This window comes from Columba livia, chromosome 3, assembly GCF_036013475.1.
Source record: "Columba livia isolate bColLiv1 breed racing homer chromosome 3, bColLiv1.pat.W.v2, whole genome shotgun sequence".
Classification (NCBI taxonomy): Eukaryota; Metazoa; Chordata; class Aves; order Columbiformes; family Columbidae; genus Columba; species Columba livia.
The window spans coordinates 114652714-114671199 of record NC_088604.1 but is presented as its reverse complement, the minus strand read 5'-3'; the positions used below and the strand labels follow the sequence as shown (position 1 = coordinate 114671199).

At 40.5% G+C, this 18486-nt stretch overlaps 1 protein-coding gene across 14 annotated transcripts in view; it reads left to right on the top strand.

Annotated features, from left to right (window-relative positions):
* Positions 1–18486, top strand: part of MACROD2 (mono-ADP ribosylhydrolase 2) — an 869250-nt gene that overhangs the window by 820328 nt on the left and 30436 nt on the right. For all 14 annotated transcript variants that reach the window (XM_065059857.1, XM_065059852.1, XM_065059851.1 and 11 more), the window contains 3 exons: positions 7089–7166; positions 7803–7877; positions 8489–8587. In XM_065059857.1, the coding sequence (XP_064915929.1) occupies positions 7089–7166; positions 7803–7877; positions 8489–8587 (252 nt within the window). The remainder of the gene's footprint in view (positions 1–7088; positions 7167–7802; positions 7878–8488; positions 8588–18486) is intronic.

Below are 18486 nucleotides of genomic sequence, written 5' to 3'. Positions count from 1 at the left end.
GAATAGGAGGTTTCCAAGCCTACTATAAAAGTACCGCAGTCTTTCAAATGTCAGCTCTTGTGAGTGCACCAAAACAAGTATTTTGACACCAATTAGTGTTGACTAGTAGCTTTTCTACTTTGTGCATGTATTTCTGGGATTAGGAAATAGTAAACACATTGAAATAGTTATTTGTTGTTCTAAAATGTGATGATATGCAAAACAAATCACATGCGTCTCTGCTGTCAGGAAGTTCTAGTATTCTTATCTTACCTGAGATGTTTTTATCAGGCTTTTTTTAAAGGAAAAAGTGAACATAAAAGGGAATAATTTGTGATAACTGTGTAGAACGGTGCAGGAATTATGTTTTGAGGGGTTGTGATTAAAACGAAAATGTACTGTGTGATTGCATATCCCACATTATTGTGAAGGTGTATCTCTTCTGTTACTCATAATAGAATAGATACTGTCCAGGAAATAAAGAAGACACTTCACATGGGCCCAGTTTGCATGTGGCCTTTGAAAAGACTGAATTTTTTGAGCGCTCTGTCTCTCCTCAAAGAAAAAAAAAGCAGAACAGTCGTATTCCAAGAATATCAAGATGTTTGATGTTATGCTACGGAGGTATCTTCTTACTCCAGTCCATGCCAAGTTTCTATTTCTACTGTCTGGAAATGCTGCGAAGAAATGTTGCAGTTTTACCCTTGAAAACTTGCATGCATAACTATGAGCTCTTGAGGGGAGAGCTGACATCTCTGGGCAGCACCTTCGTAGCACTTCATTACTGTGCATGTGGAAGCAGATCCTTTATACGCAGCGTATTTCAAGTTAGAGATGCTTCACTTTATGAAGTGTAAGGGCAGAACAAAGTGATTAAAGTCGTTAATGTTTATGCAGCAGATAAAACACGGATCAGACAGGCTGCGCTTAGTCTAGTGTACCTGTCCATGCGGGATTGTGCTGGGACTACAAACTGATTTTAAATGGACTATATTATATAGCTGTGGATTGGTTTGAAGCTGTGATTATATTTTTTTTAAATATATATGTGTGTGTGCATTCATGTCTGTGTGAGTGTTCTGCACCCTCATCTCAGTTGCCAGTCCTACCAATTACTGTTTAACCTGATGTAATGTTAGGGCTTTCTGGCAGAAAAATGGAAAAAGGAACTGGATTTACTACAGGTGAAGAATTAACTCCCCACTATGCAATCATTGCAAAGTTTCTGTGCACAATATGCTGATTTTAATTCATTAGCACTTAATAAGAACTGAATTTTCATTTGCAGGTCAACTAAATTAAATCATATGCTAATTAATTTTAAAAATAAAGTAGCGATTAATTATTTCCAGGTGTTCACCAAAGTCTATGCTCCTGTGAGAGTGCCATTTAAAGCAAATCACTATTTTTCTACATTCTCTGAAGCGGAGTCAGGTTCAGTCAGCTGGAGGGTTTATGTTGTCAGAAACAGCATTAGCTATATGCCTTGGCTAGGGGCTTGCCCTAAAAACTCACTTTGTGCAACCCAGCAGCCTGTAAGTATCCTGCCCGTAAAACATAATGGGTATAAAATTCCTGTTTGGCCAGCTGTAGTTCTCACCATGGAAAAATCCTGGTGTCCTAAAGACATAAATGATTGAGAAGGGATAAACTGAAAGACAGAGCATTTCAAATGCAGGGGAGCTGTGCAAATCGACATAAATTAGACATTGATAAGTGGGTGAAAAAGATTGACTGAAAGGCCAATATGTCAAAAAGAGGTGTTTAAAATCAGCTCTTAAGTATACATTAAGACATCTAAATGAATGACCTGATTTTCAGAAGTGCTGAGTGCTCAGCAGCTACCAATGAAATGTTTTTACTTTACCCTTGGGCTATGATTAGACCTGGAAAATTTCAGCCTGAAAAATTTCAATTATAGGTAACTGAAAAAGAACCTTTCTAATGGAAGAGTTTCAACACCTCCAACCGTAGCTGTGGCTCTGCATGCCAGCTACAGTGATAACATTTTTCTCTCCCTTGGTTAGAAGGATTTATATGAAAGCAAATTGGCGAACACAAGCTAAATGGTGTGGTTTCTTTTTATTGTTTTCGGTTTGTTGTTTTTTTTTTAAACCAGGTACATAACCATCACCATTCAGCCAAGTGCCTGTTCTCCTAACACCCTCCACAATGGTCACATAATGTGGGTTGTTCACTTCTCCTTTTAATCTGTAGCATTGTGCATCCAGATGAGCTCCAGACCATAAACTACTCAAGAGGTATTTCTGCTCTGCCCTTCCCCAGCACAGGCAGCTGCAACAGCTGACATTAATCTACTTAGCTGGTTTATTTAGATCCTACTTATTTTTAAATATTAGCTGACCTGGAGCCATCCAGCTGTGCTCCTGTCAATCTGTTAGAGTGAGTGCTCCTTCCATCTCTCTCCTGAAGCCTTTACCACATCTTCCCCTGGGCAGGGTCTGACCCAAGAAACTAGGTTTTTCTCAGCTTTTTCCTTTCGCTGTACAACCACCCCTGCCCCTTACGGTTATCATTCCAGCTGCGCCCAAAATTTCCCTTGCAAACAAAAGGTGAGGAGAGATGAGATGCCCGTCTGTCCGCTCAAAGCACAGGCAGGTGGGGGAATTACTCGGTGGACCCCACCTGCAGAGATGAACCGCCCGGTCTCTGACCCGAACACTCGCAAAAATGGATCTACAGGTTGTGGCACCCAAAAAGTGTGTTTTACCAAGCCATATAAACTTGGGCCCCAATAAATCTAATCCATCATAAAGATAGATTAAAATGAATTCTTGGTGGATATAAAAATAACGTTTTAAAGTCAAAGCTCAAGAATATCTCCCTAACTTCTCGTAAATCACCGTTTTATAGTACTTCATTTTAAACACATTTTCCTCGGTTTATGAGGCAAAAGAATACCCTAATCATGTGGCAGCCTCCATGCACACCATTACCTGTAATTTTAGACGCCTGCTTGATTTCTTTCACTCTAGAAATATTCCAGTCATTTTTCACAGTATCATGCTTAAAAAATAAAAATGCACCGAATCTCTTTCTTTCATAATGACCAGCTTTCTCCCTCTTTAATCTTCTTACAGCTCCCTAAAACATGGTGATTTATCTGTGCTGTATGCGGGACCCAGGTGTGTTGCACATTAGAAACGACTCAGTAAATAAGCCATACAGAGAGTAGCTGGGGAAGTGAATTTTAAAAGATCATTAAAACCACTTAATATTCAGATCTTACCATTTGTCCTCTTCGTAGCATTTGCAAAGTTTTGTTTGAGCAGTGTTGCTTTGTACAGTCAAAAAAATACGAATGATATGGAAAAGCCTGGGGGTTTATGCAGTATATAGATAAAATAGTGTCTGATTATTGGCAGGAAGGGTAGGATTGGTAGTTTATTACAAGCTACATGGTTTTGTTGGAGCAAAATTCAACATACACTTGATATATTGGAACAGTGAATGTATTTAAGGAGTATTCTGACCAGCTTACTTGAAGGCCAGATATTTTCTTCACGGGTTTTTAAAGGTTGGGGTTAATTCCCAGGTGCATTCAACCATGCAGCCCCATGAGAGGGTTGTTTCAATCCAGTGAAGCGGTGCAGTGTCCAGGCGTGGGCACTGTCACTACAGCCAGCCAGGAACAGCAGCTTGGAAGGAACCAAGTGATGCTCGGACTTCAATGAACACTTCAGGGCTTGATGTGTATTAGATAAAAGTGGCCTATCTTTGGTTCATTTATGTCATTAAATGTCATGTTTAGTTCATTCATACGTGAGCAATGATGACATTAGGAGCTGTGTTCCAGTGTAGTATCAGAAACTCTGATTGTTCTCAGTCCTGCCTGGAGGAATGCTAACCCTTACAGTCCCAGTTTGTGGTTCCCAAGGTGAATAATGCCCAACGTGTGTTATCAAAAAAATAAGCGTACCGTGCTGCAAAATAATATCCTGACCTGGACTCTTCCGCACAACTTAACAGATAAGTAACGGTGTTAGGAGAAGACTGGCACTGGTTTATGCTGTTTAAAAAATCAGTTAGTTCCCTAGCCAATTAGACATGAACAAGGGCTTTAGGATTGGCCCGAGCTTTTGTAGACCCTGGAACGATTTAGGACTGTGATACTGGCTTATGCGCAATTCAACAAGGCTCTAAAGGGCTAAGCAAGCACAGAGGACCAGCTGAGCCCAAGCAATACCACTACCATACTGAAAACTTGCATGCAGAAACCAGTGTATCACCAGCATTTGTGGGATTCCCACCACTGCTTGCCAACTGAAATTGAGGTGGCACTCGCCTCGTATCCAATCTGGGAACAGCTTTTATTGACTGGTGACTTTTACTCTTGCTGGGCTCAGATTTTCTTCATAAAGCTGGCGTTATTCCTTTGCTTTATTTTATTCTTGTTAATCCTAAAAGTAAGTCTGTCTTTGGACTTTTTGGCTTGAATATTTGATCTAATATTTGCATTTGAAAAGAAATCTTTGATACGGTCTTGACCTTAAAGATTTTGAATCTCAGAATTTGCATACTAATGCAAAGACTGATTCCTGCTGCTGAAATAAGAGCGGCAGACTCTCACAGTGAGGCATAACTCCTGCCCATGTTCTGCTCCTTTCAGAAATAAGCTTTACAAAAAATAACTTGTCCAAAGTGATCATTGTATGTTACCTGGGATAATTTTAAATTCTGTGCATTTAAATTGCTCTCTTGAACCTTGGAACAATTAGAAGAAAAGCGCTTACGATCAAAATGAAAGTTCAATGCAAAATTACAGTCTCGTAAGAATAAACTGCGCAGAGGCAGCTATGGGAATGTGTGAAGATGTGTCAGTTAGCAGAGGTGGTCAGTCTGCCAGCTGTGCCCAAGGTTGGGAGTAGCAGCAACTCCTCACGCTCTGCGATACCTGTAGTTTACAATACCTGTAGTTTACAATACCTGTAGTTTGCCATCGGCTACGCAATGCTCCCCTCCAAACAGCAGCGTGATGGGGCACATCTATCAGCCGAGCACGAGACCCCTTAAACTCCATTTGTTATTATTGATCAAAGCGCGTAATTGTTCCTCTGATGCTGGGGATTGATTTTTGCATGAAATTGGAGTCATTCCTCATTCTGGGAGAAAAGGTGGCACCTGTGAACTGAGATTAAAGGTACAGATGCGGGAGGATGAAGTATTGTGCAAAAGGTGTAGGATGAGATAGCTCCAAGGGTCTGATGGGACAGAACTGCGTGCATATCTCCCAGCCATAGCAGGTAATATCACACTTTATCATCACTTTTGGCTCTTTGAAGGGCTGTGTTCAAGCCCTGGCTGCACAGTACTTAACGCAGAGGACTTCTGATTCCAGCTTTGTCAGTACAGTTCCTTTTACAAACGTGCAGCTAAATCATACAGAAGAAAATTATATTAATTATGGGTATGGGGCTGCAGGTGGTACAAATCTTAACTTGTTTGAAATCCTGAAAGCTTTGTCAAAACCTTCAGCAAAGCCAGAATTTCACCCAGTGGGTTTAAAGTTCACTGGAAAAAATCACTTCAGGTCTTTAGTGCCATTTCCATTTTTACCTAGAGGTCCTTCAACTCGTTTTTTGGCTATACTTGGAATTTGATGAAATGCTAATTTATTTTTTGCTCTGATTTGGTAATCCCTTGGAACTCACAGCACAAAGCAGCATCCTAGTGTGAAAAGCCAGTGCAGAGGTCCAGCTGATGGGAGTGAGTAGCGTTTTTAAGTCCACAATAGGCTGAATAAAAGTGCAGCAAGGGCAAATTTTATCAAATTGTACATCAGTGGGATATTCGGCTTTCAAATTTGGATTTCTAAACTTATTGTCATGCCACGAAAGAAGTAAGAAGCTATGCAGGTAATGAAATATTTGCCTTGGGGAATTATTTGCAGTTAATTAAAGCCACACATTTTCAGTGCATACCTTTTCTACAGATTATTAAATTTGGATCAGATATTAACAACCCAGCTTTCTCACTTATCCATCAGAGATCATTCTTGGCAAGTTTCAGGAACGGAGTTTTACAGGCGCATCCTTTGGTATATTGTAAGATCTACTCTGCTATCCTGTAGAAGTGGACCTTCCAGAAGTAGAGCCGTAGCAAGACTGTCGTAGCGTAATTTATGATCATGCACCATGGATGTTTTGGCACAGTTACTTAGGTTTTCCATCTAGCAGCATTTTAGGAAGTATTTCACTCTGCAACACAGAGTTATGACCTCAAGTGTACTCTACCCTTGTAGTTTGCAGAAATGTCCAGTTAGATCTGCAGTGGTTTTTAACAAGGCTCAAAGAGAGCCCGGTGAGAGCTGCGTGTTACGCGGATGAGCAGAGCTACAACAGGTAGCTGCATTGCTGTGATTTCCTCACTGTGCTGGCACGATACATTTCTCCATCACCACCCAAAAACTAAGGAGAAAACGTCTTTCGACACAACAAAACCATGTCCTGTGATTATGGCGACTGCAGATAGCTCATCTAGTTTAAACCTTGCTGTGCTTGTGGTTCAGGATATGGCTTTAGGCAGTTCATTGTGATGGTCTGCCCCAAAAGGAAAAGCGGTCTTGGCCACGATAATGACCTTGGGAATTCTGTCACCAGGAGAAATGAGGCTAGGGCTTGCACTGGCATTTCTAGGACTTAATGTTTGTCGAACTTGTGGAAATATAACCAAGAAAAGTGTTGTTTTAAATAAATAAGAAAACAATTTATTTATCATGTAGGTGGTTTGTGCTGTTTCTCGTAGCTTTGTGCCACTCCGTTCATTAGAAATAAAGTTCTCAGTAGCACTACTGATAATTCTTACGTGTCCTTTCTTGACAGTTTCTTGTTTAAGGTTTGTACTGCAGGCAAAAAACTGCTCAGTAAGTGTACAGATTTTGAAATCAATTTGAATAATTGAAACCCACGAGTATACTTTTTGTATTACAGTGTATAAGTCTGTAGTTAAACAGATAGAAAATTTGTCAGCGTGTCAGAATGCCTAATATGAAGCCAGTACCTAAGGGCTACCTGAAGTAACTACCAGACTTTTCCAACAGGAAAACCGCTGCAGGGTCATTTGGTTTGTTTGTTTTGCTGTTTCCTCAGACTCCCTGAAAGACTTCAAAGGCGCACGGGAGGGTGACCCAGCGCATCCTGCGGGATGCCAACAAGATCAAGCCCAAGGTAAAGTTTTGTATCGAAATTCTTAAGACAGAGATAATGAACCAGTTGGGAATCTTAGTTCTTCCAGTCTCAGTATCCAGTGTTTTTCAGCCTGACCTCTGCCACCTTAAGAAAACGCTGTCAGCTAGTAGAGGTTGTGTGGCAACCAGTTGTGTTGCAGTAATCTCTGATGTTGCTGGAAAAGACATGCATCTCCAAATATGTGGGTTTAACCATATTGATCCCAGGTGCACAGCGTTGTTATTATTGTCCTTCTTCTTTGTTTTTGTTGTTGTTCTATAATACAAGCCTGTGGGGTGATTCTGTTCCTTCTGCCAAGCTGCCAAGTGCGAGTGCTTCACAACAACTCCTATGAGAAACGGTGTGTCAAGGCTGAGCTACAAAAGTAGAAAAGAAAAAGAGAGAAGTGTTGCAGCATCAGTTTTGACCGGCCATTCAACATACTTAATGCTTAGAGTTTGTTAAGTGATATTTTAATATATAAGTCCAACATTGTTAATTTAATAGGAAAATAAAGTGGTACTTGGCTGAAAAGTACCGTGCTTTATGTTCGGTTCATGTCCTGTTTTGGTGAACTTGCCGTTGTGTGCACACAGCCATCTTGCTGATGGCATTTTCAATTTGTCCTGTTGACAGGACAACAGGATGTTTCTGCAGAGGAGGAGGTGAAAACTGGGGCAGACTCCCAAGGCTCCTGCATGGAACTAGAAGGTACTGCATGTGGCTTGAGACCAAGGAGCAAGATTAACAGGCAAAACCACTAGTTATTGCTTGGATATTATCAATAGTGTTCCCTTTCTTTCTCCACGTGTACAAAGGTAGATCTGTGGAGCCAGATCTTCTTATGGAAACTCTAAATTCAACCCTGGGGAGCGTCTAAGGATTTTCAGTGATAAAAGCTGACTTTTCAAATGACTGCAACTGTTAGAGAAAGAAGTGAACGTGCATTTCTTATGCCTGATGACGAGCACTTCAGCCTTGTACGTTCAGAGAACTAAATTCTCTGTCCCCAGCCCTGCAAAATGCTGGAGTACATGTTTCTCTGGGTTTGCAATGAGTCCTGGTAAAGGCCCGTGCTTGGAGCCAGACACGTGGGGGTTTTGTGCTAAATCCCAGAAAGCCCAGCATCTTGGGAGGATCAAGGTCTTGCTCTCAAATACAGCCCCTTGGATTTCCCTGAGACCGCTTTTGTACCTGTACTCTTGGGAAAAAGGATCCTTTTCCTCTGCCGGTGTTTTTAATACTAATGTCTCTAGTGTACGCTAATCCTTTCGTGTCCTTAAAAGCCTTACTGTTCATCTTCTTTTATCAAATTTATTCAGAGCCACTATTGAACCAGGACGACACAACAGAAGTTGAGATACCTTTGAGTCATGGTGCAGTGGAAAAAGAAGAAGGAAAAGAAGAAGAAGGAGGAGGAGGTAAGACTACTTATAAAATAGTTTGAGACAGAGAATGCTGCTGGGCTCGTGTTTTCCTCTTCTATTGTGAAAAAACATGGAAGGAGCACATAAAAGCATTTTTTTTCCTGAAAAAAATCCTTTTTGCCTATCCTTGAGTATTGTTTTGATGTGTTGGACCTGGATTTACATAAGAAATAAGTGCAAAAAATTGCACACTCAGGTTCTAAAGTGACTTCAAAATAAATACCCTTTCATTGTTTGTTTTCTGCATTGAAGTGCATAAGGCTGATTAAATAACCAATTTATGTCCATTTAAGTACCCGCCTGATCATGCTCACTAGAAGCATCAAGACTATTCACAATAAATGGGTATGATAGTTATTTGTGAGGTTATTAGTAGAGATTTAACTAGTAATTAACTAAAACTAGTAATTCTAATAAGGAAACCAATGCTTGGAGCAGGAACAGAGTCTTGCTGAAGCAGTAATTTTTTCTGGGAGTGAAGTATTTAAATCCTTAGGAATGTTTTGCAAAGAAACGTAGAAGTTCAATTTTAAGTGTTGAACACCTCAGGGAACCCTGTGTTCAGGTCACCGTTTGTAACAGGCACGTGATTGTATAAAAAATAACATACTATGTAAAGTAACTGCAAGTTAATAATTATATGGTCATTTTTAGAGCACAGGGATGAATTTTACAGTTCCAAATTAAAATCCAGACATGATTTTTATTGAAAATTCAGGTCAATACTAACTCTGTAGTCCTAATTATTAACTCCTTTTCCCAGTCAAATTGACACCAACTTAATTGCAAACCTGTGTTAGCTATATTGACACTTTTCTTCAGTGCTAAACCCAGGTTAATGGAACCTCTTTGTTCATATACAGCTAAACAACATTTCCTCTCCTTTTTTTTTCTTAATTGCCTATCCAAGTTGAGACTAATCACATCTCTTTATTATCAGACATGTTAATGGTATTGGGTTTGTGTTTTATTACTGATGGTGAAAATAGAATTGATATAATCCTTACTTCAAATCCAGGTAAATGGTATTGCGCTACCTCACTTGCAAATCTGGGTTATATAGTACAAGCTCACTCTGACTGTTATGTTAATTTCCTCCTAATAGAAATTATTTACATTTTATTTTATACCTCATCGAAAGCAAGTTGGACAAAATGTACTTTCATTATTTGGACGGTTCCTTCTCTTTAATACTTTAGTGTCCCCTACAGCTAGTGACTGTTATTTAGTTCTCAGTGGAGAGATTATATTTCACCATCTGTTCCAGCTACTATTAGAATACACAACATTAAGAAGGTAATGTCAGAAAAGGCTTGTTCTCGGCACTTTTCCTGGCCCTGATTTAAAAGGTTCAAGTACCAGGTAAGTAAACAGTTCTTTCCACACATTTTGGAATTTGTCCCTACCTGGGGGTTCAGGTATTGCTCTTGTGCAGGATTCATCTGATCCAAAGCTCGTTGAAGTTCGTAGAAGGACTCTCATTGACTTAAGTGAGCTTTTGGTCGGTTTGGCCGTCAGAGGAGATGACGTGTTGAATCTATGTGCAGGGTAACAGCACTTAGGTAGCTGCATAGATATTCTGTTCAACTTCTTTCAAACATACTGTCTTTGGGCCAGGGAAAATAAAAGTCTGCTTTTCCAGGGTTTTGAAAAGGGAAGGAAGTGAAGGATTTCCCTTGCTTTGTTTCATTCTTATGGGTAAAAGGACACGTAAAGCAACCTGAGTGCTCGTCTTGCTACATGCTTCCAGTTCTGATGGCACATACTCTGCCTTGTGAGTTTTGGAAGTTCACCACAAAGCAAGGTGGATCTGGACAAACAGAGGTAAAAAAGTCAGCTAAAGTTCAGGCTGATAAAATAATATATATTCCCCAAAGAGAGTCTCCTCTTAATGGAAGGAGATTACCTGACATAAAGCAGAGGTTTGATATGTAACATTATTTTATGTAACACAAGTGCTACCTCATGCTACCTTATAAACTCATTCAGTTAAATAGTTTTCCAGCAGCATCCACAGTATGTTTGACATACTGTGACATGGCATATTTTTGTCTAAGAATGTGTGGGGAAAAAGCTAACATAGGACTGCTAGTGCCATTAAATAGAAATACATGGATTTTAAGTGGTTTTGACCTGTACTAGATCTATATGCGTAGCCAAATGTAGCAACTACTAGGCTGCAAACTACCTGGTCTTTCTGTTCTGCATCTGATATTTTTGGGGGGTTACCAAGCTCATTCTGGAGCAAAGGGTAGCACATAGCTGCCTCTCTCCTCTCTCTCTCTCATCAGGAGCCATTAGATTAATGGGAGTCATCTGTGCCCTGTGTGGTCTCCAGCACTGCAGCTGTGGAAGCCACTAAATGACCAACCAAGATCAAAGCCCCTTTTCCAACCTAAAACTAGTTTTCTGCTTTGCTGCTGATTGTGGCTTTGAAGTGTGCTAGGAATTTTTTCACTGATCTGGTTTTCTGTGGGAAAAAAAAAAAAAAAACACTATTTCTTGCTGGTTTTGAGACGTGTCACAGTTTTTGCAAACTTCTGGCAAAAGGGAGGTAAGCTGCTGATCTGATTGTGCAGGTTTTACTGCCAGCTCATCTATGTGTTCTGGGGGATTTTAGGGTTTGCAGGGTCCTTTCTTTGTAGCACATTTGGCTTCACAGCTCCAGGGTCACGCTGTAGCACATCTTGCCAAGGAGTCACGGATCCTGGTGCTTTTGAGGTTCTGGGTCGCCAGGAGTCCACAGGAACGAGGAATCAAAGTCTTGGCAGTCTCACTACTGTTCCCCATTGCCAGCAGTGAGAAATAAGACAGATTACCCTAAAGAATTTAACAATGTAAGGCACTGTGTGTGTTTCATAAAAACCTGCTGTTGCTTTTTCCAAAATTAGTAATAAAATATAGCATGTGCCAATTTATTCCCTTTTTTCCTACCGTAACTTAGAGTTATATATTACTAGGGAGCAACTAAAGAAAAAAAGACCAACTGAGATGCCTTTTGGATTTTTTTCCTCCTACTATCATGCAAAGATTCCAGTTCACAAAAGAGTAAGAAAAATCTATGTTTCTTATAAGATTAGGGAATATTCTCAAATCCCTTTATTAAAAAGCAGAGTAAGTGGTGGTCACTGACCTAATTGCTGACGAGGTAAGTGTACACGCTGTTAATAGACCATTTGCCAGTCCCTTTATATGTGTACTTGGAAGTAGTCCCATCATGTTGTAATGATCATGGATTCAGCATTTAGTTGTAGTTTTAATCAGTAACACAATTACAGGGAAATAAAACTCAAGTTTATTTGTATGAGTATGTCATCTTTTCCTCCTCCAAGCCTGCTCTCCCCTCTGTCTTATTTCCCACCTCTTTCTATCTCCCTTTATCAAGACATTAGATAATGATGTTTTCCCTTACTGGTCATCTCTGGAAGTTGCTTAACTCTTTCCAGGATAGGATTTCTGCCAGAGCACTGAAAATGAATAGAAGTAGTAGTTATTTCTCTGTTGGCTCTCTTCTGTACTCGGGATAAAACATTTTGTCTCATCGTGCTGTTTGGAACATGGTTCCAGATTGACCTGGGGTGTTTATCCATCCAAAAAGCAAATGTAGAGTGATTGGGTAGCGTCCTCCCTGGGCAAAGGACACTTCTGTTTTCTGTTGGATGAGTCCAGAAATGCAGCAGCAGGTTGTTGCTGAAGCACAATCAAGGAGAGAAATACCATAATTAACACCTATTAAAAAGATATTAAAGTGTCCAGAGATTTAGCTTAAGAGCAGGACACAGCCCTTACAATTAGTATTTCTGTGCAGTTGCATCTTAGTCTGTTTAGGAAACTGTGTTAACCATCTCGTTTTCTGTATGAACCATGCAATATTAAGGCAGGCTTGGAAAAGGCTGGGGCAGGTTTCACAGTTTAAATCTTTTGCAGTATGTGTGATTTCATTCGCCAGTCTTCTGGTCAGTGCGTGTTTACTGTAAATTTGGATTCTGCCTTATTTATCTTCTAAGTAAGCCCCGTTTCGCTCAGCAGCCTTTGTTACGTGAGTAGCTATGTAACTCTGTAGCCATCATTTTGTCCATTCTTCACTTAAACGGCTGGATTTTCAGGTCATTTACCCATCTCTTTTGCAAGAGAGATAATTTTATGGTATAATCTTGGAGAGAATTAAATATTGGAAAACCTGGAAGAAGAGAGCTCTCAATTTTTTATAGTTTCAGTCTCAGGCATTTATAGGATTTTATATGCATTGGTACAGCTGTAAAGAATGTCAAAATAATGACTTTCTTTGATATGATATTTTGGCTGTGGAGAAACTAAACACTTCTTGAGAAAGATCTTTTTGGACAAATCTGACGTCTTTATTCTTGAATCATGGCAATTGTAACTACCTTTTATTTCATAACCAAACTTACTCTCAGCTTCAAGTAGAGATGGATGAGACATGTTTTGGGAAAAAAATACTTAGATATTTTAAATATCTTCCATACATATGTTTTAAAATATGTTTTCTTTCTTTTTGGAAAGAAAAGAATACAAGCGATTCTGGAGTGTTGTGGCTCCAAAGATCTAGTATAAAGGCTCCAACTTCTTTTATTCAGTTGCCCAAAGGAGAAAGAAATAAATATTCCAAATCAGATACAGGGTGTTTGGTCTTTGATAACAACCCATAGATCAGATGACATTTTGGGGGCTGTTACAGAATAGTCTGGCCCTAAATATGAAATATATCTTTAAAATGTACTTCTGATGGGTACTGATATTTGGCAAAGAAAAAGAAGGTGCACCTTTGGACCTTTTGCAGAAATGCCAGAAGTGCTGTGGCACCAGAAAACTGCAAATGGGTATTTAAACTCACATCTCTAGAGCTCCAAGCTACACAGCGAAGCAAGTAGCTGGGAGTAATTGGAGGTACACAGTAACAGGATTATCACTGGAAAGCTAAAAACGTGCCTTTATCCAGGGGGTGCCTGTAGGTTTTAAAAAGCCTCACTTGACGTGTCTTTATCTTCTCGAGGACTTCCCGGAACTCAAGTGAGCTTTGCAGTTGCAATATCAGCCAGATGAGGAGCTTTCATCGCCAGATTCTGCTGTGGTCCATCTGTGGTGGTCTGAGGGCTGTTTGGTCTGTATCTCCCAGTGCAAAGCACTTTACTCTTCTGAAGGCATCATAACTGTGGCAGACAAGTATATTCAGGTAATTTCTATACCATGTGGAAGTAGCAAAGTCTGTAACTGTAGGCAGGGAAAAGAAACCCTTTTGTCTAGCAAGAGATTACTTTTGGAAGGTGAGGTGGCATTTTTTCCTAAGTTTGCAAATGATATGTTGAATTTCATCAACATACTTAAAATGTCTTGCAGATATGGAATCAGGGTAGCTCTCTTAAAAGCTGAAGGCAGGTGAGGCAGACCTGCCTGTGGCTCTGTGTAAGCATGTTTTCTACCTGGGTGTTGCAGCTTGCAGAAGAGGAGTGGGGTTTTTGGTCCCACTGTCAGTGTTATATTTGTGATGGCTTTGTCACTTCTGAACTGGGAAGTCTCCAGGCTCTTATAGCAGCAAAGGATAGTTGTCATTAGCAATTGCTTCACTGACGGCAAAGGATCAGCAAGTTTATTATAGAATCATGGAATAGAATCATAGAATAGTTTGGGTTGGAAGGGACCTTCAAAGCTCATCCAGTGCCACCCCTGCCATGAGCAGGGACATCTTCACCAGATCAGGTTGCTCAGAGCCCCGTCCAGCCTGGCCTGGGATGTCTCCAGGGATGGGGCATCCACCACCTCTCTGGGCAACCTGGGCCAGTGTTTCACCACCCTTAGTATGAAAAATGTCTTCCTCATGTGTAGCCTGAATCTCCCCTCCTTTAGTTTAAAACCATCACCCCTTGTCTTATTGCAACAGGCCCTGCTAAAAAGTCTGTCCCCATCTTTCTTATAGGCGCCTTTTAAGCACAGAAAGGCCACAATAAGATCTCTCCAGAGCCTTCTCTTCTCCAGGCTGAACAACCCCAACTCTCTCAGCCTGTCCTCACAGCAGAGCTGTTCCAGTTTCTGATCATTTCTGTGGCTCTTCTGGACCCTCTCCAACAGGTCCATGTCTGTCCTGTGCTGAGGAACCAGAGCGGGACACAGGACTCCAGGTGGGGTCTCTTAGGAGGGAGCGTTGCTTCTGTGGACCAGCTTTGCTGCTCCATGTCCCCTTGCAGGCAGCTGTGACCACTGGTGTGCACCAGCAGGACTATGGAGGTGATGAGATTCATTCATTTTCTGAGCACGGGCTGGTGCAGAAGTCATTCCACACCAGGCAGCACACGCTGCCCAAAATGATGTTCCTTGCCAGTGCTGAACGAGGCAGCAAATGGGCTTCAGACCCCCTACAGACCTTCCCCAAGGGTGCTGCTGGGCCATGCTGAGCAGCGCTGAGCACTGACGGGATGGGGTGGTTATTATACTGTCACCAGTCTGCTCCAGGTATTGATTTCAGTCTCTCTAGGGGGAGAAAGTCATATTTTTTTTCCTGCCACAGGAGGAATCTGTTTCTTTTCATTACTCTCTGTATATCAGATTCTAGCCTGAATTTATGTAAAGAATAGTTGGTGCAAGATCAATTTTAAGTTTTAATTATTTTTCATCTCTTTCAATGACAAGTGATGTATTTTGTGTGTGTGCTTTTCTAATAAAAAGTAGAAAATGTAAAGAGTTTTTCAGCTTAAACATTTTGCCTGCTGTCACAGTCACTTTATATTATCAGGCTTGATGGTAGCATACAAGACAAAAAGCCAAAAGGAAAGGAAAAAAGGAAACAAGAAAAGGGAATACTTTAACAATGATAGTTTTTAAGGTTTATTGTGTGTATCTGATTGCTTTCTTCATTTCATTTTCACTAAGCAGAATAGAAATACTACTATGAATTGGCAATTTTTATTTCATTTGAAAATATCATCTCTTTGTTCTTGCTGAAACTGTTGACAATGTGGCCTTTGTTTAGTTTAATTAACTGATGTTACAGCACTGAATTGAAACACACTCAGCATTAAATCAAGTAAAATAATTTTTAGAACTCTTTTCCATCTCCAGAAAATAAAAAGAAACAAAAAAAAATAAATCCTCTGAGAAGCTGGAAGAGAAACTGGATATTTTTAATGCAATATTTTGAAGTGCCATTTTCGTTTTTATTTTCCATGGTAGGAATGCCAAAAAATATAGAGTCTTGAAATCCCACTGAAAAGCAGATGCTATGAAGTCTTTCAAAGTCTTCATACGTTTATAATACAGGGCCATCAAAAAGATGGACTCAGTTTCAAAGCAGAATATTTCATGATGGCAACATGTTACAAAAATTTACGAATTATTTCATGAGTTATCAGGTTTTAGTAATCTTTTTATAAGTGCTATGTGTTCCTTCCACCTACTGTATGGACAACATTGAGACAGTAGCTGAATTAATGTCAAAATCTTTTTGAAAATACCCTGTAATATTACATGATGTTACATGTTGTGTACTTGTGAGTTACAAGGATTAAAGAGCTTTAAGATATTGATAATGCCCTTTTAGCACATGAAAACTGGGAAGATAATGGAATCCGTATTTTGTGTGCTTGTGTCGAAGTCACAGAATCACAGAACGTTAGGGATTGGAAGGGACCTCGAAAGATCATCTAGTCCAATCCTACTAGGCTTTGGTTTTAGCTCGAATCTCCAGAGAGGCAGTGATGCCTTATGCAAACCAAATGTGTATCTCTTTCAAATAATCTGAAATAGCACCCAAGGAACAAGTGAATGGAACATGGGAGAGACACTGACATCTTAGAAACTTTTTCCTGTAGCATATTGAAAAAGTAGAGCTCACTGGCCAAGGACTGCGCTGTTACAGATGGCATCCTAGTTAACAGTATATCTGGAAATTAGCTTTAGCACCTCCTGAGAAACAGCACCGTACAGCTACAGAGGCGTGTTGGAACAGCAGGCTTAACTCCCTTTGGTGACAGTAAGAACTGTGGTCTTAAATTAGACTAAGTCCAGCAGCCCAATGGAGTGCAGGGAGCTACACAAGGAAAGAATTTGATCCCTCGTGGACAAATTTTATGTTCTGGTGTCCCGTCTGCTACAAAAGGAGGCTTCATTTTGTTATGCAGTGGTTAATTTTGGAATCCTACTTCCTTTAATAAAGTTTGCTTATGATGGAGTATGCACAGATCCATTTGAGCTGGCTCTGGGAACTGAAAATTCTGTACTCCCCCTTGCTTACGTTATGTATGGATGTACCATGCTGTCCAGGTTATTCCCCTATTTTATAGCTATTTCATAAACACAAATGGCCACACACTTAGGGCAGCAGAGAAAGAAACTGCATTTAGCCAGTGATTTTCAGGAAATAGAGTGAGTGGAGTGCGGTCATAAATAAGTGTGGAAAAAACCGTAAGCAGTGGGAGTGGGAAGGGCATGATTTGGAAGAACTGTCTTTTATTTCAAGTACATCTGGAACGAACTCAAAGAAAGCAGTGTATGTCCTAGAATCAAAAATTATCTTGTTTGTTCTTTTGGGGCAGTAGGGGAATGACATTGTTGCTTTGTTGACAGTAGTTTTTGTTGCTGTAGTTGTGCCCAGTGGTGTGGGTGAGTAGTTAACCTTGTTCTCATGTGAGAAGGGTGGCATTTACTCACTGCATACTATCAGGTGGGTCAGGAGGGACATGTTTTTATTCTGCTCTGTGCATCCCTATGGTGTTGGCTCTGCTGGGGAGGATTGCTGTGGCTTCACAGATGCCCTTGCATCTGGCATTTGAGAAGGAGGCCAGTGCTCTACAAGGATTATTATGACTATTACACAAGGAGGGGGAAAATGTGTCTACAACTTGTAAATTGGAGGTTGCCTTGAATAGAGCATGACCCTGACTAACATTAAATCTGCTTCTCACTACTGAGCAGGAAAAATCCCACCCGACCTCATTCAGATCTTTGAAACATTACCCTTTCCTCATGCCTCTGAATCTCCTCTTCCTTTTTTCTGCCAGTTACTCATGATTTTTTGGCAGCAAGTTTTCTGTCCCCTCACCTTTTCCTAATGCAGTTGACAGGTGAGAGTTCTCTTGAACAGATCTCGCCATCAGTTTTCCTCTGCTTGGTTTGCTTTCATCTCATTTCACCTCCAGACAAGCATAAGGGCACCCAGTATACCTGGCCCATAGCGCTAGCCCAACAGCCCAAGATGACCTTGTCTCTAGTTGCTGTGAATTATCTGCTGGGGAGGAAGCGAGCGATTATCTCGCTTCCTGCATCTCTTTGACTGCACCTTTGTCTTAATCATGCAGTAGTGGTATATCACCATACTGGTGCAGGAGTGCGGCAATTTGGGTCTTCCTGTTATTTAACAAAAAGTTCAGCACCTCCTTTTTGGGGTCTTGCATGAGTTCTGGAGGCCCTTTCCTGGAGTACTTCAGTTTGCTGTGAATGTGGTCGCAGCTGCAATTAAACCAGTCCAGCAAAGCAGGTGCTCCGGATGATGCACTTTCAGTTGCAGCTGCAGACAGTCTTTAGGCAACTGCAAAAATACTTCGTTTTGTTTGAGAGAGCCAAGAAAAATATGAAGAGTACAGATTGGCACAGTCTTTTACTTACCCGTGTACTTGCTGGGATGCTTGTAGTGTAATTGTTCCATACCTGATTAACACTGTCCTTTGCTCAAGTGTTTATTAAGGATTTTTCTCCAACATTCAGAATTTACTTATGACTTCTGACCTGAGTTTTAAAATCCATAGCTTTCTGCAGTCTGCAAAGGTCAACCACAAAACAATCTTCATTATTGTTTCACAAAACACTCTTCATTATTGTTTCTCTGGCGCAGAATCTTTACCCTGAAATGTTGGGATGTGTAAGCCTTTTGTCCCATTATGCCC